The following is a 25,692-nucleotide window of genomic DNA, read 5'->3' as shown; positions in this document are numbered from 1 at the left end:
ATATCAGGGACCTGGAGCAGTTGCCAAAGAAGAATGGTTTAAAATTCCAGCAGAGCATTGTAAGAAACTCACTGATGGTTACCGGAAGCGGTTGGTCGCAGTTATTTTGGCTAAAGGTTGCGCAACCAAGTATTAATACTTTTGTCTGGCCCATTTTTGGAGTTTTGTGTGAAATGATCAATGTTTTGCTTTTTGCTTCATTCTCTTTTGTGTTTTTTCATTTAAGACAAATTAAATGAAGATAATAATACCAAAGAATTTGTTAATGCAATCATTTTCAGGAAGAAACTGAGTATTATCTGACAGAATTGCAGGGGTGTCAATACTTTTGGCCACAACTGTACATATGCGATCATGCTGCAGTGCAGACGCCACCGCCTGCCTGCAGAAGGGAATTTTTTTTCCAAGATAAATATATAATGTAATGTATATGTATGTATGTATGTATAAGTATATAAGTATATGTAAAATAAGTATATGTATAATGTATATGCAAAATAGGGGGCAGGTCACTGAAGGATCAGTGACCTGTCAGAAGCAATACATATGAATACCTAATCAGAGCACCACCTTAAGACCTCCCCCTTCCCCCCACAGGCCGCCTTGGAGCAAGGACATATCATTAACTCTGAACTGAAAATAAAGATTACACAACAACCACAAGACAGATTTCATCAACCAAGGTATCAGTGTAATCAGTATAACGCCGCCAACCTGACACTGTGTGTAGGTTACTGTGCACAATGCTGCTGACAGGTTCCCTTTAACAAGCCATACAAGCTCTCGATGACCCTTAAGGGGGACATACAGTACAGTAGCATATTCGACCTTTATCTGCTTACACATGTGAATGTGTATCAGGAAGCATTAGGAGGAAAATATTGACTTTACCCTTTTTTACTCATTTTTTTAGCTATTTTATTAAATACTCTCTGTATCATATTGGAAGAAATTATACAACTCTAAACTAGTGATTCAATGATTACTATATACAGAGGGGGAAATTAGTATTTAATCCCTCGCTGATTTTGTAAGTTTGCCCACTAACAAAGACATGAACAGTCTATAATTATAAGGGTAGATTAATTTTAACATTGAGAGAAAGAATATAAAAATAAAATCCAGAAAATCACATTGTATAAATTATATAAATTTATTAGCATTTTGCAGTGAGAAATAGGTATTTGATCCCTGGCAAACAAGAATTAATACTTGGTGGCAAAACCCTTGTTGGCAAGCACAGCAGTCAGACGTTTTTTGCAGTTGATGATGGTTTGCACAGGTCAGGAGGAATTTTGGTCCACTCCTCTTTGCAGATCATCTCTAAATCATTAAGATTTTGAGGCTGTCACATGGCAACTCGTAGCTTCAACTCCCTCCATAAGTTTTCTATGGCATTAAAGTCTGGAGACTGGCTAGACCATTCCATGACTTTAATGTGCTTCATTTTGAGCCACTCCTTTGTTGCCTTGGCTGTATGTTTTGGGCCATTGTCTTGCTGGAAGACCCAGCCACTACCCATTTTTAATGTCCTGGCGGAGGGAAGGAGGTTGTCACTCAGGATTTTATGGTACATGGCTCCATCCATTCTCCTTGATGCGGTGAAGTAGTCCTGTGCCCTTAGCAGAGAAACACCCCCAAAATATAATGCTTTCACCTCCATGCTTGACAGTGGGGATGGTGTTCTGTGGGTCATAGGCAGCATTTCTCTTCCTCCAAACACAGCGAGTTGAGTTAATGCCAAAGAACTCAATTTTTGTCACATCTGACCACAGCGCCTTCTCCTAGTCACTCACAGAATCATTCAGGTGTTCATTGGCAAACTTCAGACAGGCCTGCACATGTACCTTCTTGAGCAGACAGAGAGACCTTGCGGGCACTGCAGGATTTTAAACTTTTATGGCGTAGTGTGTTACCAATGGTTTTCTTGTTGACTGTGGCCCCAGCTGCCTTGAGATCATGAACAGGTTACCCCTGTGTAGTTTTAAGCTGATCTCTCACCTTCCTCATGAACAAGGATACCCCATGAGGTGAGATTTTGCATGGTGCTCCAGATCGATGTTGATTGACAGTCATTTTGTTTTTCTTCTATTTTCTTACTATTGCACCTTCTAACTCAGCATCTTACTTATGGTTTTGCAGCCTATTCCAGCTTTGTGCAGGTCTATGATCTTGTCCCTGACATCCTTAGAAAGCTCTTTGCTCTTGCCTATGTTGTAGAGCTTAGAGTCTGACTGATTAATTGAGTCTGTTGACAGGAGTCTTTAATAAAGGTGACTATGTAAGACACCTGTCTTTAATGCAGTTAGGAGCGTCTTACTGGTCTGTAGGAACCAGAACTCTTAATGGTTGGTAGGGGATCAAATACTTATTTCCTACTGCAAAATGCAAATCTAATATATAAAGCTCAAGTGTGTATGTATGTATGTATGTCCGGGATTGGCATCCGCACCGACGCAGCTACAGACACAAAATTTGTCACAGTCACACGCAGGGCTGTGGAGTCGGAGTAGGAGTCGTGGAGTCGGAGTTAGTTTTGGTTGGAGTCAGAGTCGGAGTCGGTAGAAATGTACCGACTCCGACTCCAGCTTTAAAAAAAATGTATTAATATTTCATAATTGAACTTTCATATGAATTTTATAAATGTTACTCAAATATATATGTTCTATCAAACTATGAAAAACAGTGATAAGCAGTTCTGCTGGAGATAGAGACATTTCTTACTTCTTGTGTGTCACTGTTCTCCACTGCCCTTATCTAATCTTATACTTGGTTAACCTCATGCTGCCCCAACCCCCCTACTTACAATGTATGAAACTGAAAGTGAAAATGTGTTGCAAATTCTTAGTAGTAAAGCTCCTCCTCTAGACTAGATCATACTAGGTGTGCGTCTTCCAAGCATCTCACAGCTGCCTGCTTACTCAGAAGAGGAAGACTGTAAGAAGTATTATCCTTTCAACAAACTTTGCATCAGTTAACTGTGAGTACATGAGGAATAATAACAGTATTACTGACCACTATATCAGTTGTACAACCTGGCAATAATTTTGTACAATTGTTTTTAGGAAAAACAATTGTCATTTGGATTGTGAATGCAGAATTAAAAACCTGAGAATGTCAAAGAAGCATCACATTAAATCAGCTGTATTTGAACATTTCACCATCACTCAAGATAGAAAACATTATGTCTGTCAGTGTATGACAAATGATCCAGACGAAAACAAATGCTGTGAAGCCAAGATGAGTGCATATTCAGGCAAAGATAAAAATGCTCCTACCAGAGCTTCTAATCTAAAGAGACATTTACAGCGCTTTCATCCTGAAGTACTGAAAGCAGTGGATGAGAAAGACTGCATCCAAACCAATGAACCAGTGCCCAGCTCTTCCAGCCAAACAAAGGAGCAGAGAACTTTGCAGCCATCAGTTGCAAGATATTTTGTCAGTGACAAAGTTACTGTGACAATGACAGTAGATACATTTAAAAAACAGATCATAGAGCTTGTTGTAAAGGATAGTGTGCCTATTTCATTATTTTCACGACCAGCTTTTATGTGTCTGAATGGGGAAATGGCCCGCAAGCTTGGTGTTTCTCTGGAGAGAGAGACTATTAGAAAATTAGTAATCGAAGAAGCTTTTAAACAAAAGGAAGAACTTAAAAAAACTCTCAAGGGACGCTTTCTGTTTCTTAAAATGGATGCCTGCACACATAACAGAGTGAACTATTTTGCCATCAATGTCCGATTTGTTTGTGACAAAAATGAAATAGTTACCAAGACATTGGCAGTAAAAGACACCAAAGCTCATCACACCAGTGAGTTTCTCCAGGTCTTGGTGGAAAAGGTTCTGCAAGACTATGAACTTAAAAAAGAGCAAGTTCTTTCTGTCGTAACTGACAATGCTTCAAATATGATAAGTACTATTAAACTAATGAATGAGAGTAATGATGGTGACCAGCAGCTAGAAGAACATTCTGGGTCCACAGACACAGAAATGTTTGAAATAGAGGAACACAGTATTGTAACTGAGGAGCAAACTGAAGTTGCTTCAGATGAACAGCAACATGATAGTTTAGATGATCTTGTTGAAACTGTGTCAATATGTTCTTTCATTCATCACATGCGCTGTGTTGTGCATACGCTACAGCTGGCTATAAGAGACAGTCTGCAAGAAGGACATGCTGCTGCACTGATTGGCAAGGTGAGAAAATTGGCTACTGTTGCCAGAACCCCTAAAGTTGACTCAATTTTGAAGAGACGTGCTGGAAAAGGGGCAATTATTGATCAAGCCACACGATGGGGCAGTACTTACTTAATGATTCAGCGCTTGGTTGAACTGAAAACCTTTCTTGTAGACATGGCTAACCCTCAACTGACGCTAAATGAAAGTCAGTGGAATCAGGTGACTGAGCTGGAAAAATTGCTAGAGCACCCATTTACAGTGACTAAAAAATTACAAGCAGAGGACTTAACTCCAGGTATTTTCTTAAAGGAGTGGAAGAACCTGATGTTTCGCCTGTCCCAAAGAGGAGGGTTAATTGCAAGTGACATTGCTACATCAATGAAACGGAGAGAGGAGCTACTATTACAAAATAACATTCTTTTGGCAGCTGTTTATGTAGACCCAATGCATCGGATTCTTCTAGATGATCAACAGCTAAGTAAAGGAAAAGAAGCTCTGTTTGAAATAGCAGTAAGGATGAAAGGGTTGCGGAACAGTCAGGAGGAACAAGAAGAATTTGGTCGTCCTGACACATCTTCACCCTCATCATCAACTGATGAAGAATTTAATTTCGAAAAATATTTGGATCATAAGGACCGTGCAAAGCGTTCCCGCATAGAAGAAGAGTCATCCCTATCAAGGAACACAGCCAGAACATTTCAGCAGAATATTTTCATGTGCACTAAAAGAAATTGAGAAATTTGACCATTCATCAAAAATAACAGTGCAACAAGCGATTCCTCTGTATCCTGACATTGTCAGAGATGTTGCCCGAGTGGTTACTGCTTTGCCACCAACACAAGTTAGTGTAGAGAGGTTGTTCTCTGCTCTCAAAATAATTAGATCAGATTTGAGGGCATCCATGAAGGAGGATCTGACAGAGGCAATACTTTTTCTGAGGACAAATTTATAGATTTCTTCTTATTAACTGCATAAAAGTGTTTATTGCATATTTACTTACAGTTTAGAAAAGTTTATAAAAGTTATTTGCTATATTCTAATTGTATTCTAATAAATGTAGTTTTTGCTCTAAGTGGTCTGATTACTTATATGATGGTGAGAAACTGAATAAACACGATGTTTAATATTTTACAACAGTAAATTTGTTGTTATGAATTGGCCATTTATGAAGGAGTCGGAGTCGGAGCCGGAGTCGGAGCCGGAGTCGGAGTCGGAGCCTGATAAAATCCAGGAATCGGAGTCGGAGTTGCAACTGTGGCTTACCGACTCCACAGCCCTGGTCACACGTCTGGACCCCGAGAGTGTCCTAGGCTATGTTGTGAGGCGAAATTTTAACCCCGCGCGTTCCAATTCACCAAACAATTTTGCCCCTATCTACATAATGGGGAAAAAGTGTGTGTGTAACAAGCCCCGCCCCTCATTATGATGTCATAATGGCTGCCATGGCGGCGCTGATGTCATCATAGGTTGCAAGCCCCGCCGCTCATTATGATGTTATAATGGTTGACTATGGGATGGAGGATGTGTGATGGGTATATGGGCACTGGACTATCGGATGGAGGATATGTATGATGGGTATATGGGCATGGGACTATGGGATGGAGGATGTATGATGGGTATATGGGCACTGGACTATGGGATGAAGGATATGTATGATGGGTATATGGGCACGGGACTATGGGATGGAGGATATGTATGATGGGTATATGGGCATGAGACTATGAGATGAAGGATGTGTGACGGGTATATGGGCACTCGACTATGGGATGGCAAATATGTATGATGGGTATATTGGCATGGGACTATGGGATGGAGGATGTATGATGGGTATATGGGCTCTCGACTATGGGATGGCGAATATGTATGATGGGTATATGGGCATGGGACTATGGGATGGAGGATGTGTGATGGGTATATGGGCACTCGACTATGGGATGGAGGATATGTATGATGGGTATATGGGCACGGGCCTATGGGATCGTGGATATGTATGATGGGTATATGGGCACGGGACTATGGGATGGAGGACAATTATAATTTGCTATAACTAACCACAGTTAGTTACTATGCCCGGGCAGCGCCGGGCTCTTCGGCTAGTAAATTTATATAATGTGATTTTCTGGATTTTATTTTTGATATTCTATCTCTCAATGTTAAAATTAACCTACCCTTAAAATTATAGACTGTTCATGTCTTTGTCAGTGGGCAAACTTACAAAATCAGCAAGGGATCAAATACTTACTCCCCCCCCTGTATTATACAGTATATATTTGCTATATTGCAGAGGCTTACAAAGAAATTATGGAAAAAGTCCTACTTTGGGTTTGTTCCTTCCCCCCAAAAAAAAGTTTCGGCAGAGTCATGATGCATAGGCTCAGTTATGAAGGAGCATACTTCCCAACTTTTAGAGTTAGGGAGAGGGACATGCATTGCGGCACTTACACAGTAATTTTGCCTCTATAGAATGCCCTCACCCACTATGATATCATTTTCATAACTCTCACAGAGTATGATATCAAGAAAAATGCACCTCCCACACACACACACACACACTATGATATTCCCATGGTACCCCAAACACATAGTTTTCCCAGCAAGTTAAGGATGATGCCACAAAGCTCCTACACAGTATGATAGCCCCACAGCCAAACACAGTATAACAGACAGTCACACAGTATGACAGCACCACAGCCCCCACACAATATGATGTCCCGAAAGAGACACACCTTTCACAGTATGATTCTGTCACAGCACCCACTTAGTATGATATCCCCCACATCTCTTCCACACAGTATGATGGCACCCACAGCCCCACACAGATCTCCCACTTTTCACTAACCCATTGCTGTATACTTTAGACAGTAGTTACCATATGGTAACATCATTAGAGCAGTTACACGGTTCATTAAGCGCTTCATAAAGAATGTAGCAGTGCTGAATTCGTGGAAATAGAGATATTTCGAGATAGCATGCAAGATCTCACTCTTTCACAGTGAGGTGGTCTGAGATGCCACAACCTGTGTATTCAGACCAAACTTTTTCTAAAAAGTTGGGTCCTTTAGGGGGGCATTATGGATCCTCTTTATTTTAAGAATTTGTAGCACCATGTATGTAAGTGAATTTTAAATTATTGCTGCTTATAAACAGACTTGCAGACTTATACCTATTACAGTTTCCCTATAGTGGTGTCTAAATTGTTTACTAGTTTGTATTTGCTACATGTATAAAGATTCTACCTTTTAGTGATGTTCACAACTTACCTACAAAGCACCAGACAGCAAATCGGATCCACGTAATTGATGACAATTTCAGCATAAGATAAATGTTGACTAGCATGGCAAATGCAGGAACAAAAGGAACACAGGGTGCCATGTAAGGCAATTTTTTAGGGTTCTCCGGTTGTTGCAGGATAACAAAAATCAAAGCACAGATCAACAGTACCATCAAAACAACCAACAGGACTGCCCACCACTCCTGGTCATAAACATAGTCTGCAGCAAATATTATAAAGGAGCAGAAGATGAATATCAAGATGAAAAGGAGCATGACACAGATGGTTACGGTGCGACCTGTGGCAAGCGTTGGGCGATCCATTTTTCCAGGTAAGCCAAGACGTATTCTCATGGTATAGTATCGTGGACCTATAAATTTCTTTAACTTGAAAAGGTAAATGTTTTCAGATCCATCTGCCTCTATGCCTGATGTCATGTCAACTGTTCCATAGTTTGGATGGTTAACATTGTAGTTGGATTTATCAGATTTGCCAATGAGCATTTCATTGTCTCCAAGTGATGGTAGATTCTTCGCCCCACACGTGTTTGTGGCTGGACCACTGAATTCTTCTCCATCACTCATAGGAGAACAAATTTCTTTCTCACAATCTGCGATGATTCCTTCTTTTTTCTTAGTATGCTCTTGAGAAAGAAATTTAACAAAACCATCAATGTCGCTCTCAGGCTGGTAACGCAATAGCAAGACGCACACAGATACCAGGGTGTAGGCTAAAAGAGTTCCAATAGACATCATCTCTATTAGATCACGAAGACTGACCAGTAGAGACAGCAGGGCGGCCAAAAATCCAGAGACAATACAAGCCACAACCGGTGTCTCTGTGTATGAGCTGACATGGGATAGAAACCTGCAAAAACAAGCAAGGAAAAATCAAAAATAGCTTCATTGCGAGCACATGGTCTTTGTAATTCCGACAAGCAACACTAACCTGAACAACAACCCATCACCAGACATTGCATAGATCACTCTGGGCATAGGGAATAGAGAACCAAACAAGCTGACGGTGAGCCCGGCTACAGATCCTATGGCCACAATAAACTTAGCAGCGTAAAATCCATGTGCTACAAACATCTCCATCAGAGGTGATTCTGAATCAATCATATTGTATGGGACCATTAATGTTAATATTACACTTACCTAAAAGACAAACAGCAAATAGTTAGGTAAAGAAATGTATAACTTATCATGTATTAATGTGCCACAGTTCTTAACATTACCTTGATACGTACCTTAGTCTTCCACAACAAAATCATATAAAACAAACTGCATACTGACATACTGGAGGTGAACTTTCTTTTCAAGGCAGACAAGCCATCGGACAATGAATAAGGGAAAGGAAGTCCCAGCATGTATAGTGCTAGCAGAATGCCTGTGAAGTGAGACTGTCCCTCAAAAATGGTGGATGGAAAATTGCAAGTCATGAGAATCAGGATAATTTTTGGACATATTAGACTGCAGTTTAAACTTGTTGCTGGGGATGTGAGCAGTTGCACAATGTTTTTTCAGATTTAGTGTTAAAAGACAGGTGTGTAATGATTTATATGTGAAAGGTTTGTGTAAAAAGACTGTAAAATCACTAGTCTCTTGTTAATCATAAATACTATACTATGTACAGCTTAAATTGCTTGAATTTCAGTAGCTATATAGGTGCATTTTTGGGAATGGTGACTTGGATCTCCACATGTTATATGCTAGAACAGTACTGAACTGACAAAGTAGCAGTATGTATTGTCATTCATAGCCATTGCACCAGGGGCAAAACCACAATGGGTGCAGGAGTTGCAGTTGCCTTCTGGCTCTGGAGCCTACAGGAGTCAATAGGTCCCTTTGACCAGTATGAGAAAACCAATACTTGTAAAGAACAATTATACTTGGATTCTGCATTGGGTTGTACATGCTTCCGTTTACTACAGTTGCACATTATAGTTCATGCAAGTTTGGGACCGGGTTCTTCTAGCACAGAATCCATGACATTTTTGCTGTTTCCACTCTAATATACTTTCCATATATTACATCTGGTAGTTTTCTATTCAGATACAGTTATTTGAGTAGAACTAAATACGTTCTGCACTTGATGAAGCAATAACAGCAGTTTATACTGTGGATTATAAATCAGGACCACTTACAGATACATATGCTGTTAGGCAGGTGACCAAGGAAGCAGTTATGGCATATGGAATGGAAGTATTAGGACTCTTTGCCTCTTCCCCTGTTGTAGCTATTATGTCAAAACCAATGAAAGCATAAAAGCAGGTGGCAGCACCTTTCAGCACCTGTAGGATATAAAGAGACAATATAAGCTCATCATCCACATTTTCATTAAAAAGAACCCTTGTTTAAAGAAAAATTATATAATAACTTGAGTTTTGTAAAAAAAAAAAAGCATATGGGAAATGGAGGTATCTGTAGTGGCTTGAATGACTGAAAAAGCAACCAAATACTCCAGAATTGAATCTGTTGCTAGGTTTTTGCCACCTAATCAAAGAACAGTATAATTCCAGCAATGTGTTACTTTCTAAGCTGCTTGCCTGTAGTTGTTAAAAAATCACTGTTTTATCAGAAGGAGATTAATTCAGCCACACCCCCACCACTAATTGGCAGCTTTCTGCCTATGCACAGTGTACACAGAAAGCTGCCAATCAGTGGTGTGGGTGAGGTTATACAGAGCTCAGCATTCAGCGAATTAATAGATCTGCAGGAGATACAAGATTTTAATCAAAACTGAAGCAAGCAGCCCAGTGATAGGGCCTACAGAACGCACCAAATAATATGAAAGGAGACATGAGGTGCGTTCGCAGCCCGGGGTCCACCGTGCAGAGATGGAACCTGCTGCTGAGTAATAGCAGAACTAGATGGTGGGTAAACACTTGCTCACACGTGGGTTAACTTCACCCAGTGTGAATACAGGCGAACTCTGTTGCTCCACAGAGCCGCTGAAACAAACGCCGGAGCCTGTTGAACTCACAGACCTCGGCTGAGTGAGAACTAATTAGGGGTCACAGAGCCCTGTCCTAGAGACACCGGACTAGAGCTCCTCTAGACCATCAGTGCTCAGCGCCGCGGCTGCGGTGCCAGCAAAAGGTAACAGTATATAGAATCGCACCAAGTGCACACAGTACCGCTTCGGCGGACGCCACTAATCACCCAGGACGGGGAGGAAAGCGCTAGAGGTGAGCAGGGCGGTCACAGCTACCTGGTGCGGTATGACAGTGCCCGTAGCAGGGAGGCACAGTTGGACGCTACTGTGTGCAGAGTACTGGGAGCATGGTGGCGTGAGCATAGCCACCAATTGGCGCTGACTCTCACTCTGAATCCCTAACCAACATGCGTATCAAAGGGAGGGGAGTCTTAATGAGTCAGTCACCAGATACATGCATCCATCATCATACACACAAATAAGCATAAGAGTCTACAATAGCGCATGGCCTGAGCGGCCATGCGACTCTTTTATAGTGGCGTCCTTCCTGGACCTTCCCAGTGGTGGACCAATCCGAGCAGGAGTGGGACCTGCGCATGTGACCTCCGACCTCCAATGAGAGGTCGTCCCACGGGCATGCTCAGTAACCAAAAGATAGGAATTAGTCCCAGAAGCGTCTACTTGCTGCTGACTCAGGCATGGAGTTATAGCAGAGCCAGAAGGAGCAACCAGACGCCTAGCATCAGCCTGGGCAAGACGCCTGGAGCGATGACCCTGCTGAGCAGGAATCTCTGTGGCTGCAGAGGAATGGGAGAGAGCATGGCTCGAGATTCCCCCTGTGCAGCGGGGGAAAACTCGATGCCAGGGTCGTATTTAGGCTGTGTGCACATGACGCAGAATTCCTGCGGATCTGCAGTGGATTTTACCGTGCAGAAACGCTGCGGATCTGCAGTGTGATTTACAGTAGCATGTAAATCAATGAAAAAAAAAAAAAACGCTGTGCAGACGCTGTGGATTTTTCCGTGCGGTTTTCCTGCGGTACAAAATCCGCAGCATGTCACTTCTTTTGTGCGGTTTTCCACCTCCCCAGTCTCCAAATCCGCAGGGGGAAAACCGCATTAAAAATGGAAGAAATCCGCAGGATAAATGCAGTGCTGCCTCTCCCATTGGTGAGTATGACTGAGGCCGGGGTCAGACATGGGAGAAAGTCGCACGAGTCTCGCATGTCAACACCCGGCACTCGGACAGGAGCGTGCGGCTGCATGCATTTCTCGCATGTCTGACCCTGGCCTCATGCAGACACTGTCGGCAATTACTTCGGCTACTTTCACATGAGTGATTTTTTCATTCGTGGCAGATCCGGCAGTTTTTCCGCATCTGCCACGTAACGGATCACTTACGGCAACTCTGCATTCGGCCTCATTTATTCCCTATTGGACTTGTGGACATGTGCGACACTTGCGGTTTTGCAGCGATCTGGCAAATGCGGTACTTGTAGCAACGGAAAAAAATGCTGCTAGCAGTGTTTTTTTGTCTCACCGCAAGTGTGCAACATGTCCGCAGGTCCCATAGGGAATGAATGAGGCCAAAAGGAGACACAGTATAGAGGTTGTCAGTGAAGAGAAAGGACAGGGCTGCCACTAGAAATTTTGAGGCTCCATACTGGCAAAATTTTCGGAGCCAGCATACAGTATATACACGTGAGCGGACCAGATCCATATTTCCAGATACAGAATAACGGGTACAGTCTGAATGATCCCCTCAATGAGAGTGTGTGGAGTTTTATTTTTGCATGTCAAGGCAAGGCTCAGGCAGTAAAAGGTTAACCAGAGGGGTGTGGCGGCACTACATAAATAATGGAGGCTGGGGTGTGGGGAGGCGAGCTGTGGGTCTGTGCATGATGTATACACCTGAGCACATGGTGACACTACACACACTGGCTCTGCTCCACTCCTATCACCCACACTACACCACTATCCATCATACCCAGCTCTGCTACTCCGCTATCCATCATACCCAGCTCTGCTACTCAGCTCCTATCACCCACACTACACCACTATCCCTCATACCCAGCTCTGCTACTCCACTCCTATCACCCACACTACACCGCTATCCATCATACCCAGCTCTGCTACTCCGCTCCTATCACCCTCACTACACCGCTATCCCTCATACCCAGCTCTGCTACTCCGCTCCTATCACCCATTCTACACCACTATCCCTCATACCCAGCCCACCTGTCATGGTATGCCTAGGTTACTTTAGGCAGAAACCCCGGGACCCCTGCGATGTCCCTCAGACTAGGGGAACCCTGTCTGTCCCTCTACCCAGGGTTTACACTGAAGGTGTGCCTGCCTGAGCCTCCACCCTGTCCCTGTCTCCTGTCCAGCCCTAAGCTGAACCCACCACCCTCCACCCAGTGAGGGGACCAGACACCAGACCCCACAAATACGTATGGACAGGGGTAAAAGAAACACCACACAGTTAATACACAAGGGAATACAATAATGTGCAAGGGCAACCAAATATATATATATATAATAGATTGGAGAAAGAACCACTGAGGGATATACTGCACCAGTTATCAGACGCTCCAACACCACCACTGCTGACCGGTATTGCTAGCACTAGGCTAAAGCTATAGTCGGCAACGCCCATAGTCAGGACAAACTATTTAAAGACCAAGGGCGTGGCCCATCCCTCAGCCAGCATGACAACCTGGTTAACCCTATCCCGACTGGAACAGAATACCCAACAGGGTATTACCGCTGTCTGCCAGACACCCTGGTGTGAACAGTGTCTGACATGACAGTACCCCGCCTTCTACGAGGGACCTCCGGAACCTCACCATGTCGAGGACCTGGCTTGTCCGGATGGCGACGATGGAACATAGTAACCAGTCGATCAGCATGAATGTCAGAGGCCGGCACCCATGTCCTCTCCTCAGGACCATAACCACGCCAGTGGACCAGGTACTGTAGAGTGCGACGCACAACCCTAGAGTCCACCACTTTGGACACCTCAAATTCCAACGCGCCATCCACCAAGACGGGAGGTGGTGGCCCGGGGGAACCATCCACCAAACCCACGACCTTCTTTAGCAATGCTTTGTGAAATACATTATGAATCTTATACACAGCCGGCAACTCCAAACGAAATGCCACGGGGTTGATCACTGCGGAGATTCTAAATGGGCCAATGAACCTGGGACCCAACTTAAGTGACGGTATCTTGAGCTTAATGTTCCTAGTAGATAACCACACCCAATCACCCACACACAGGTCCGGACCTGGCACACGTCTGCAGTCAGCCACCCGTTTGTACCTGGAACCCACCTTCAACAAGCGCTGCTTGACTTTCCTCCAAACAGACGACAATTGAGCTCCCAACTGGTCCTCCTCAGGGACGCCAACTGAGCACCCCTGACGCAAGGTGCAAAATTGAGGATGTTGACCATACACACAAAAAAAAGGAGATTCCCCAGACGATTCCTGGCAATGGTTGTTTATTGCGAATTCTGCCAGAGGAAGAAACGCTGACCACTCTTCCTGATTGTCGGAAATAAAGCAGCGCAAGTATTGCTCCAGGTTTTGGTTCATCCGCTCAGTCTGTCCATTCGACTGAGGGTGGAAAGCCGATGAATGAGATAATTTGATTCCAAGGCGAGAACAAAAAGCTCTCCAAAACTTTGCCACAAACTGCGTACCTCGATCAGACACAATGTCAGACGGGACACCATGAAGTCTGACCACCTCGCGAATAAATATCTGAGCAAGAGTCTTAGCATTGGGCAAAGACGGTAAAGCAACGAAATGCGACATTTTGGAGAACCTATCAACAATTACCAAAATGACCGAGTTCCCTGCCGAGGCGGGCAAGTCAGTAATAAAATCCATGGAAATCTCAGTCCATGGCTTACTGGGCACCCCGAGAGGCTGCAAGCTACCAGCGGGACGGGAACGAGGAGTCTTGGCCCGTGCGCACGTGGTACAGGCAGCCACATATGAGGCCACATCCTGCCGGATTTTAGGCCACCAAAAACGACGCAATACCAGTTCCAGAGTGCTCTTAACCCCTGGATGACCTGCCAGTACCGTGTCGTGATGTTCGCCCAACACTCTAGAGCGTAGATGTAGCGGCACAAAAGATTTATTAGCAGGCAACCCCGGCGGTACCACCTCCTGAGCCTCCGCAATCTCTGCCTCAATCTCTGTCGTGATGGCAGATACCACCACACCCTTTTGGAGAATAGGCACCGGCTCTTCACATAACTCTCCACCAGGAAAACACCTGGATAAAGCGTCTGCCTTAACATTCTTCGACCCAGGTCGATAGGTAACAATGAAGTTGAACCGGGTGAAGAATAATGCCCAGCGAGCCTGTCTGGAGGACAGGCGCTTAGCAGATTCTAAATAAAGCAAATTCTTATGGTCGGTTATCACAGTAATCTGATGAACAGCCCCCTCCAAAAAGTGTCGCCACTCCTCAAATGCCAATTTGATGGCCAATAGTTCCCTGTTGCCAATATCATAATTACGCTCCGCAGGCGACAGCTTCTTGGAGAAGAAGGCACACGGATGCAACTTGGCCCAAGAAGGGCCCTGAGACAGTACAGCCCCCGCTCCAACCTCCGACGCATCCACCTCCACGACAAACGGTAAGGAGACATCGGGCTGCACCAGAATGGGCGCTGAGGCAAAACTATTCTTGAGGAATTCAAACGCCTGTACCGCAGGCTCAGACCAGTCAGAAAAGTCGGTACCCTTCTTAGTCATGTCAGTCAGTGGTTTGGCAATCATAGAGAAGTTCTTAATAAATTTCCTATAGTAATTGGAGAAGCCAAGAAATCGCTGAAGCGCCTTAAGATTATCAGGCCGATCCCAATGTAGTACCGCCTGCACCTTAGCGGTGTCCATCTTAAAACCTGAGGCGGAGATTATATAACCCAAGAACGGTAGCTCCTGTACGAAAAACACACATTTTTCAAGCTTGACATAGAGCCTGTTCTCTCTGAGCAACTGCAGAACCTGTCTAACATGCTCTATATGTGTATCATGGTCGCGAGAGAAAATGAGGATGTCGTCAAGATAAATTATAACGAACCTCCCCAACAACTGAGAGAAGACATCATTAATGAAGTGTTGAAAGACCGCCGGTGCCATAGTCAACCCAAACGGCATTACCAAACTCTCAAAGTGACCCTCGGGGGAATTGAACGCTGTCTTCCACTCATCCCCCTGACGGACTCTTATAAGATTGTACGCCCCCCTGAGGTCCAGTTTGGAGAACCACCTGGCACCAACCACTTGGTTGAATAAATCGGGTATAAGTGGCATAGGGTAAGGATCACGGACCGTAATCTGGTTGAGTTCTCTGAAATCCAGACACGGGCGTAAACCGCCATCCTTCTTTTTAACAAAGAAGGAGCCAGCAGCCAGAGGAGAAGAGGAAGGTCTAATATGACCCTTGCTCAGGCTATCCGCAATGTATTCCTTGAGAGCTAGCCTCTCGGGACCTGAGATATTAAACATTCTAGCTTTAGGTAACTTGGCCCCTGGTTTCAACCTAATAGCACAGTCATAGGGGCGATGCGGTGGTAGTTCCGAACAACCCTTCTCAGAAAATACATCCGCATAATCCAGCAACGGCTCCGGGATACTGGGGGTCAAAGCGGAAATACATGTAGCCAGGCACCTCTCCTGACACTCCCTGCTCCACTGAATTATGTCCTGGGTCTTCCAATCAATAACAGGGTTATGCATTGACAACCATGGAAAGCCCAGAACCATCTGAGCCGGTAAGTTACTAAGCACCTTACAAGTTACCCGCTCTGAGTGTAATACTCCGATGTGGAGTTGTATATCCAACACACACTCTGTGATCTCCCCTTGAGACAACGGGGAAGCATTGATGGTAACCACCCGGATGGGGTTCGGCAATTTCTCCACCGGAAATCCCGCTGTTTGCGCGAACCTCTCATCAATGAGATTGGCAGCTGAGCCACTATCAATAAATACTGTAATAGAGAGCATTTGCCCCCCAAGTACCACCCTAGCAGGGAGCATACACTGGGAAACCATGACGGAGGATACACAAAGGCTCAGACTAGACTCCTCCAAACCCTCTGAGCCTATCAGTTTTCCGCCGGCGCGCCCTTCTTAGGTACCAGGGGGCAAGCGTTAATAAAATGTCCTCCTTTGCCACAAAAAAAACAGAGCCCCTGCCTTCTGTGCCAAGGACGTTTAGGCTTGTTACTCGGTGACTGTGCTATACCAGCGATCTGCATGGGTTCCACGGATTCACCCGAGGCAACCTCGCCGACCACTCCCCCACCTCCCGGAGGCAACGAAACCAGCGCCCCCTGACGGAGACGTCGGTCTATGCGTACTACAAGTGCCATCGCAGCCTCCAGAGAGGCGGGAGTCTCATACATTAGGAGAGTCTGTTTAACCCTTCCAGAAACCCCATGCAAAAATTGACTTCTAAGCGCAGGGTCATTCCACTGCGTGTCCACTGCCCAGCGCCAGAATTCCGTGCAGTAATCCTCAGCTGGTCGATCACCCTGTAGCAGTGAGCGTATCTTAGACTCTGCTAAGTTTAATCTATCCGGATCGTCATAGATCAAACCCAGAGCAGAGAAAAAAAAATCTACAGATTCAAATGCCGGTGAGTCTGAAGGGAGTGAAAAGGCCCAGGCCTGTGGGTCACCACTCAGCAAAGAAATCACCAAGCCCACGCGTTGAGCCTCATTACCTGAGGAATGTGGACGCATACGGAAATACAATTTGCATGATTCACGAAACACCGTGAACTTACCACGATCACCAGCAAATCGTTCAGGAAGGGGAAACTTGGGCTCAGCTGCCCTGGCTGCAGCATCAGCAGGTACTGCAGGAGCTGACAGGCCTTGTTGCTGGACCGCCCCCCTGAGTTCAGTGACCTGTATGGATAAAGCCTCCAGCTGCTTGGTTAGGGAAAGTATAGGATCCATAGTAAGTAACCCCTATATTCTCTATCTATACCTTTTTTTTTTTTTTTTTTTTCCTCTCACTTTATTATTTGGGCCGACTATAATGTCATGGTATGCCTAGGTTACTTTAGGCAGAAACCCCGGGACCCCTGCGATGTCCCTCAGACTAGGGGAACCCTGTCTGTCCCTCTACCCAGGGTTTACACTGAAGGTGTGCCTGCCTGAGCCTCCACCCTGTCCCTGTCTCCTGTCCAGCCCTAAGCTGAACCCACCACCCTCCACCCAGTGAGGGGACCAGACACCAGACCCCACAAATACGTATGGACAGGGGTAAAAGAAACACCACACAGTTAATACACAAGGGAATACAATAATGTGCAAGGGCAACCAAATATATATATATATATAATAGATTGGAGAAAGAACCACTGAGGGATATACTGCACCAGTTATCAGACGCTCCAACACCACCACTGCTGACCGGTATTGCTAGCACTAGGCTAAAGCTATAGTCGGCGACGCCCATAGTCAGGACGAACTATTTAAAGACCAAGGGCGTGGCCCATCCCTCAGCCAGCATGACAACCTGGTTAACCCTATCCCGACTGGAACAGAATACCCAACAGGGTATTACCGCTGTCTGCCAGACACCCTGGTGTGAACAGTGTCTGACATGACACCACCTCCCGCACACCCATCTGCCCGCCACACCATCTACCTCTTCTTAGCAATGGAAGGAGCTGCCGGGGCCTTGCACTTGTTGGCAGTCAGGTCTGCCAGGCCCAGTCTGCAGGTATCCGGAAAGGACCTCAGCCTGCACTGAAAACAAGCAGACACTTCCATGTTGTGTGGAGGAGGGGAGCCATGGGGAGAGGTCACAGCAATGGCACTCTGTGGCTTCACTTCAGGCAGCGTGAAGGCCGTTACTAAGCAACCGCAGAACGCCACAGTGTCCAGCGCTCACGGTCTTTGCTTCTGGATTCACCTGCCAGGGAAGGAGGCGGGGCCGATCGTCACGTGGGAGCCCTGCAGCAGCCGGAAGACTGGGGTGAGTGGGCGGGCCGGCCCGGACTTAAAAAAACAAAACAAAACCTTGCCCAGGTGCCGCCCCCCCCCCGCATCGTCCCACCCTAGGCACGTGCCCTCAAGTGCCTAGTGGCAAATATCGTCCCTGCTCGATGCCTAACACCCAGTAACTGATACACCACTGGAAATAGGGTCTCTGCACCTATAGTATGCTGCTCTCAGATGGGGGATCAAATACTTGGAGAAGAGGACCAATACAAATAACTTTCCAGTCCTTTTAAATAAAGCGTGAAGAATGGAGTAGAAGTAAAGCTTTCTCATGGCACCAAACATGATTTTTTACTTTAAAAATAGCTATAGCCTTCGGATTGGATTCAGCCAAATGTGCATCTGATGATATAATGCCCAGGGCTAACCATATACATACGAGTATTTTCATGAATTCCACCAAACTTGACTCCAGTATTTCCTTCATTAAGTCACCCAAATGGGCTAAGATTTTCATGTATTCATTTTTTAATCTATTTGACTACATTAATTTACATGCTGAATTACTTATAGGTTACTCATAAAGCTCCAAATATTTAAAGTTGTATCTGTTTAGCTTTATTCATTGGTTAATTTATGAAACTGAAATTCTAAATTATTTCAGATCCAGTTGGATACTACCGCATTTTTCAGGCTATAAGATGCACTGGATCATAAGATGCACCTAGGTTCTAGAGGAGTAAATTAGAAAAAAAATTGAAGCAAAAATGTGGTTAATGCTGCACTTTATATCTCCTATCCTGGTATATATGGTCCCCTCATCCCCATCCTAGTATGCATGGCCCCTTCATCCCTATCCTGGTATGCATGGCCCCCTCATCCCCATCCTAGTATGCATGGCCCCTTCATCCCTATACTGGTATGCATGGCCCCTTCATCCCCATCCTGGTATACATGGCCCCCTCATCCCCATCCTAGTATGCATGGCCCCTTCATCCCTATACCGGTATGCATGGCCCCTTCATCCCCATCCTGGTATACATGGCCCCCTCATCCCCATCCTAGTATGCATGGCCCCTTCCTCCCTATACTGGTATGCATGGCCCCTTCATCCCCATCCTGGTATACATGGCCCCCTCATCCCCATCCTAGTTTGCATGGCCCCTTCATCCCTATACTGGTATGCATGGCCCCTTCATCCCCATCCTGGTATACATGGCCCCCTCATCCCCATCCTAGTATGCATGGCCCCTTCATCCCTATACTGGTATGCATGGCCCCTTCATCCCCATCCTGGTATGCACAGCCCCAACATCCCCATCCTGCTATGCACGGCCTCCTCATACCCATTCTGGTGTGCAAGGACCCCTTATCCCTAGCCTGGTAGGCATTGCCCCCTCATCCCTATCCTTGTATGCATGGTCCCCCTCATCCCTATTTTGGTATGCAGGGCCCCCATCACCATCCACATGGGCCCATTCTTATCCTGTATGATTGGCCATCCATCACCATCATGGTATGCATTATGCTTACCTTCCCTGTGCTCCCTCGCAGCGTCTTGTTCTGATGCCAGGAGCTGATTTAGGCTTGTAAGCAGCGCATGGCAGTGACGTCATGTGCTGCTTACAAGCAGAGGATAGCTGCTGGAATACTCACTGCTCCCCGCGGCGGGACTATGTGTGTGGAGAACAGTGAATATTCATTGCTCTTTAATAGCGAGCACAGTGTTAGCTGCAGCTGCCGGGCGTTCACGTGTGCCGCTACTAAAGGGAATGAATATTCACTGAATTCCATGCCTATGGAAGTGGAGAGAAGTGAATATTCATTGCCTTAAGTAGCGAGCACACGCGAATGCCTGGCAGCTACAGGAAATCAGCTGCTGAGGCTAACAGCGTGTCAGCTATTAAAGAGCAATCAATGTTCAATGCAGTGAGTATTCATTTCTCTTTAGCAGCGGGCACAGGAGATAGCCGCCTGCTCCTGCCTCCTGTGACTCGTTGCTCTGCCGCTGCCACTTTCCCATCTCCCCACCACAGCCAGAGCAAGTACATCCTGACTTTAAGACGCACCCCCATTTTCATCCACATTTTTGGAGGAAAAAAGTGCGTCTTATAGTTTGAAAAATACGGTATATATGAGGGACAACTACAAGTGAGTCCACTGCGGCCAGTAGTATGTAATTCTAATGCACCATTATTATGTGACATTTTGGACCATGTCATTGAGGAACATTTTCAATCTGATCTGAGAAAAAGAACTATAAGGGTTTGTGCACACATTCAGTATTTGCAGCAGAAAAATCTGCTGCATATAATACTTTGTTGGCAGGAAAAATGCTGTGTAAAATACACTTGATTTTGCATGCATTTTTGATTATTTTTTTTTCCCCATTCATTTGAATGCGTGAAAAATGTTCCAAAAAACCCTGAAAGAATTTATATACTACAGATCTGAAACAGCTCCAATTCAGCAAGGTAAAAAAACGTTCACAAACAAGATTTCCAAAATCTCATTCATGTTGCTAGTTGTGCTGTTCCATCTAAGGTTATGATTGTATGCTTATATAATTGTGTTATGTTATCTTTCTTTGTATTCAGTTTTACATTTGGTCTGCTGCCACCTGCTGTCCTTTTCTGTATAGCAGACGGCAGCTAACTAATTCTAGTACATGCCTCCCACTTCCAGGTCAGGAGACTCCTTCTCTTCCTGCTGGTGGCCATTACTAGTTTCTTTTTCACCCGGGAGAGACATGCTTACCAGGCTGTGGAAGGCATCAGTTTTTTCACCACAATTTGCTAAATTTGCTGAATCATCTTGCTGCACATATCTTGCTGTACCACCTGGGTTGTTACACCTGCATTTCTGGAGAAGTACTGCATTTCCAATCATACGCTGCATGTCCAGATTTCCAATAAACAAGTCTGGACTTCACAATATCTGGTGTGTATCATCTCTCTGGACGCATGAACAGTAAAACAGCAACAATGGTCCTGTCTGCTCTGCATTGAGGAAACGGAAGGTAGGAATCTCTCCCAGCCCCAATCTTCTATACCTCCATTCGCCTCATGTGGGGACAGAACAGTCAAAAAACTGCCTTGAAGCCCAGCAAAAATCACCATTAGATCCTAACCCGCCTGCCCGCTCACATACTGCAGCCCTGCTCTGCTAAGAAACTTTGCAGCGTCATCCCAGACCGCATTGTGCATAGAGACTGTCTGTATATTATACAACATTGCTGCAGATTGTTGGACTGCAAAACCCCACAATTCTCTAGAAACACATTGGGGATCTCGTCAGGACGTCTTAACTAAGCTGCATAGCGATTTCCAGCCCCCAATTCAAAAGTTCAGTTTCTTAAAGAGCCAGTGCACCTTAAATCAAAATGGCCGAAAAAGACCCTGCACAGTCTTCCACTGCTGAAACAGAGCAAATACTACCCGATACTGTCCATTATGAAGAGGGGGAAACAGAGCCAGCTTCAGAAACATACCAAGACTCACGACCAAGACGCTCTGTCAAACCAACCATAAAGGTCGTCGAAAACTATCACAGTACAAAGGATGAGTTTAATGACAACCTGGACGACCTATGGGAACGAGTCACCTCCCTCATGTCAAGCATCCAACGCCACAAAAATGAGGCAGCGAGTCTACAGGACACTATAAAACGTCTAGACACGGCCCACGGAAGATACAAGAGACTGTCCGCAAGGTACGTTGCCTTCCTAAAAGACTGTAATATTGATGAAGCCTCAACAGAATTAAGCAAAGTGGATTCCACAGAAAGAGAAAGGGACCCCGCTGTTCAAGACGCCAAAGATAAAGTGGAGCTCCGTATCGCTTATCTGCAAGAAGCTGGATCTCACAGGTCAGGCTCATCCAGACGCTCTGCTTGGCCATACAAATCATCCTGCTCAAGAACTTCAGCCCTCAGCAACAGAATCCTAGAGGCCCGTTTAAACGCAGAACGATCCAAACTAAGACGCTCCTACACAGAAAAGAAAACAGAAGCAAAGGCAGAAGCCAAGAAAGCAAAGCAGAGGCCCAAGCAAAGATCCTTCAAACAGAAGCAGAGGCCCAAGCAAAGATCCTTCAAACAGAAGCAGAGGCTCGGGCAAAGATTCCTCAAACAGAAATGGAGGAAAAAATCGCATTAGCTGAAGTGAAAATACTTGAGCAAGCAATGAATCAAAACCTCGACCCGATTTGCCTATCACCACTGGAAGAAGAGGACCCAGCCGTCCGTACCAGTGATTTCGTGCAGAAACAGATCTCTGCAGCACACACCTTCTCCAGTGACGTTCAACCCACCAATATGGAAACGTCGAAGTCAGCCCATCTTACAGTGCCAGTGTTACCCACAGCATCTGCAGAGACCCAAGACCAACGCCGTAATGTGTCCCCTCAGGTGCAGCAATCACCACAAGACGACCATAAGATGCACTCCAGTCCATCTCCACAGTTCAAGCCGCAGTCATTGAAATCTCCAGAGGTTAAACCACAGCTCAACCCTGCAGCAACATCATTCTACCCGGGAACAATTCACCCTTCCACGCCCAGGGCTGTAGAGTCGGAGTCGTGGAGCCGGTGGTCATTTTGGTGTAGTTGGTGTCGGTATAAAATGGACCAACTCCGACTCCTAAAATATATAATAAATTGGGTACAGTAGTTCAATGCAGAATATGGTGAATATTTTTTCGTAGGAATTTGGGAAAGTTATGAAATGTCCTATAAATGACTGTTCTATTCCTGATCTAAGGCTACATTCACACACAGCGTTTTTCCTGCGTTTTTTGAGGATACGTTTTTCAGTTGCAAAAGCAGATCAGCTTTTTAAAAAACCGCATCACCTGGAAGGTTTTTGAGCTCATAGATAATGTTTTCAATAGCAAAAGCAGATTAGAAATCTGCTCTATCTATATATCCATTTATCCATATCTGTCTAAACATATCATATCTGTACCAAAAATAATGAAAGCCGGATAGCACACAGACTAAGGCCTCTTTCACACATCAGGTTTTCGCCGTCAGGCGCGATCCGGCGCTTTTGACAGAAACCGGATCCGGCGAAATGCAATGCCGGATCCGGTTTCCCCCCCATTGACTTGCATTTGCGCCGGATCGCGCCGGATGGCCATGCGTTTCAACTGGCTCCGGCTGCAGTGCCAATGAGATATTCTAGGATTAAGTTCCATCCAATGAAGAATGCCACAAATTCACCAACAGTGACATAACTGTATGTGTAAGCAGATCCTGTGGTTTTGGGAACACGTACTCCAAATTCAGCATAACACACCCCTGTGGACGTAAAAAAAGAGAGAATTACAGAATTGTCTAAGGCCTCTTTCACACATCAGGTTTTCGCCGTCAGGCGCGATCCGGCGCTTTTGACAGAAACCGGATCCGGCGAAATGCAATGCCGGATCCGGTTTCCCCCCCATTGACTTGCATTTGCGCCGGATGGCCATGCGTTTCATCCGGTTTTCGCCGGATCCGGCAATGTGTCGCGATCCGGCGTCTGGAAAAAACGGCTACTGTAACGTTTTTTGTCTCCGGCGAAAAAGCCGGACACGCCGGATCTGGCGCGTCCGGCTTTTTCACACAATGAAAGCCTATGAGCGCCGCAATGCGCCTGATCCGGCGAAAGCCGGATCCGGTGGCCGGATCCGTTTTTTTTGGTCTGAGCATGCTCAGTAGCTCTGCCCACAAGACATATATAAAAGCAAGACAGTGGGACCCACAGCCACACCCAACATGCCACCCAAGAAAGCAACCAAGCGCAGCAGGAGAAGGCAGGAGACCACTGCAGCACCATCAGCACCACCACCACCCCAAATGGAGCAGCAAATGGAACATGCTGAGGAGGGGAGGCCAGCAGCAGATGAGAGACGGTAATTATCAAATCCCCCATTCCTCCAAACTAGGGCTATTGAATATCAAGATATTCATTGGCCCTTTGTTTCTCTTTATTCAACAGCCGCCCAATAGATGCAGCAGCAGCAGCAGCAGCTGGAACACCACCCACAGGCATGGAGTGTGGCCACCAGGAAGACAGCACATCATCTTCTGGGAGCCCTCCCTCGCATCGTCAGCGTTTGACGGTAAGTTTTTATTTCCAAAATCCATCATCTCTGTAATATATGTCTATTCATTGCCTTTTATTTCAAAACAGGATTCACAAGATGAAGAGGAGCTCCCAGAAGAAGAAGGAAGGGGTGGACAGACACCTGGAGTGGGCTCACAATTGGTAAGTTTTTTGCATCAAACGCAGAAACACAACATCACACTACACACAACACATAGAAAACAATGTTCTGCAGACCACACACAGCAAACAAATGCCTACATCCAAAGACATAACATTTTTTGTTTTCTTCTCTAGTCTTCCCAATCTGGTGCTCGGCCAAGAGGTCCTCGCAGTGCCTCCCAGGGTCGTCGGCGACAGCAACGCGGCGGTCACCAGCGTGTAAGTATAAATATTTTTGCTTTGTTTTTTTTGCACTTTTTATTTCATTTCTTTTGTGGAGGCTAATTATGTTATTTTTGTCTTTTTCTTTAACAGCCTTCACAGCGTGCTCCCGACTCTGACGGTGAGGATGGAGGACTCGATGTGGACCACCTCATCGATCTCGTCAGAGAAAGGGAGCCGCTCTGGAATATGGCTGACCGCCGCCACGCTGACCTTATCGTTACCCGACGACTCTGGGAGGAAATCTGTTCGCTCCTTGTGGGCCGCTGGGAGGACCTCGATGTTCGGGCCCAGATTAAAGAGCGTAAGTATATACAGTACCGGTTGCTTGATGTAAACCAGTGTTTCCCGAACTCCAGTCCTCGTGGTCCCCACGGATCATGTGTTCAGGATTTCTATTTACTATGGAAATCCTGAAAACATGACCCCTGGGGACCATGAGGACTGGAGTTTGTGAAACACTGATGTTGTATACTAACCACTCCTTTCTCGTTTCAGGGAACACAATTGTGAATCGGTGGCGGTCTGTGAGGGATCGTTTCAAGAAGGAGTTCAATAAAGAGATGCGGGCCCCGAGTGGATCTGGAGGACGCAGGAGCAAGTACAAGTACGCACAAGCCCTGTCGTTCCTCCGGGAAACAATGGTCACTAGAAGGTAAATATTACACACCGCATGTGAAAAAAAATGTTAGATGTAACTTTTTTTTTTCAGCCAGGGCCATACCATGTCAGTATTTTAATTGTTTTTTTTTCTCTTTATTCCACAGCACGGTGAGCAGCACTCGGGAGCCTACACGATTGGACCCTTCTGAGGCGATCCCTGAGGAGACCGGCACCGAGGGACACTTCGACC

At 45.6% G+C, this 25,692-nt stretch overlaps 1 protein-coding gene across 4 annotated transcripts in view; it reads right to left on the bottom strand.

Moving 5' to 3' along the window:
* SLC7A14 (solute carrier family 7 member 14) overlaps window positions 1–25,692 on the bottom strand; it is a 201,874-nt gene that overhangs the window by 12,991 nt on the left and 163,191 nt on the right. For all 4 annotated transcript variants that reach the window (XM_073578872.1, XM_073578876.1, XM_073578874.1 and 1 more), the window contains 3 exons: window positions 9,597–9,743; window positions 8,399–8,607; window positions 7,440–8,317 (listed from right to left, as the gene is read on the bottom strand). In XM_073578872.1, coding sequence (XP_073434973.1) covers window positions 7,440–8,317; window positions 8,399–8,607; window positions 9,597–9,743 — 1,234 coding nt within the window. The remainder of the gene's footprint in view (window positions 1–7,439; window positions 8,318–8,398; window positions 8,608–9,596; window positions 9,744–25,692) is intronic.

Source organism: Dendrobates tinctorius, unplaced genomic scaffold, assembly GCF_039654945.1.
Source record: "Dendrobates tinctorius isolate UK_male_01 unplaced genomic scaffold, ASM3965494v1 ptg000060l, whole genome shotgun sequence".
Lineage (NCBI taxonomy): Eukaryota > Metazoa > Chordata > Amphibia > Anura > Dendrobatidae > Dendrobates > Dendrobates tinctorius.
The sequence above is the reverse complement of the archived record's forward strand: the minus strand, read 5'-3'. Positions and strand labels throughout refer to the sequence as shown.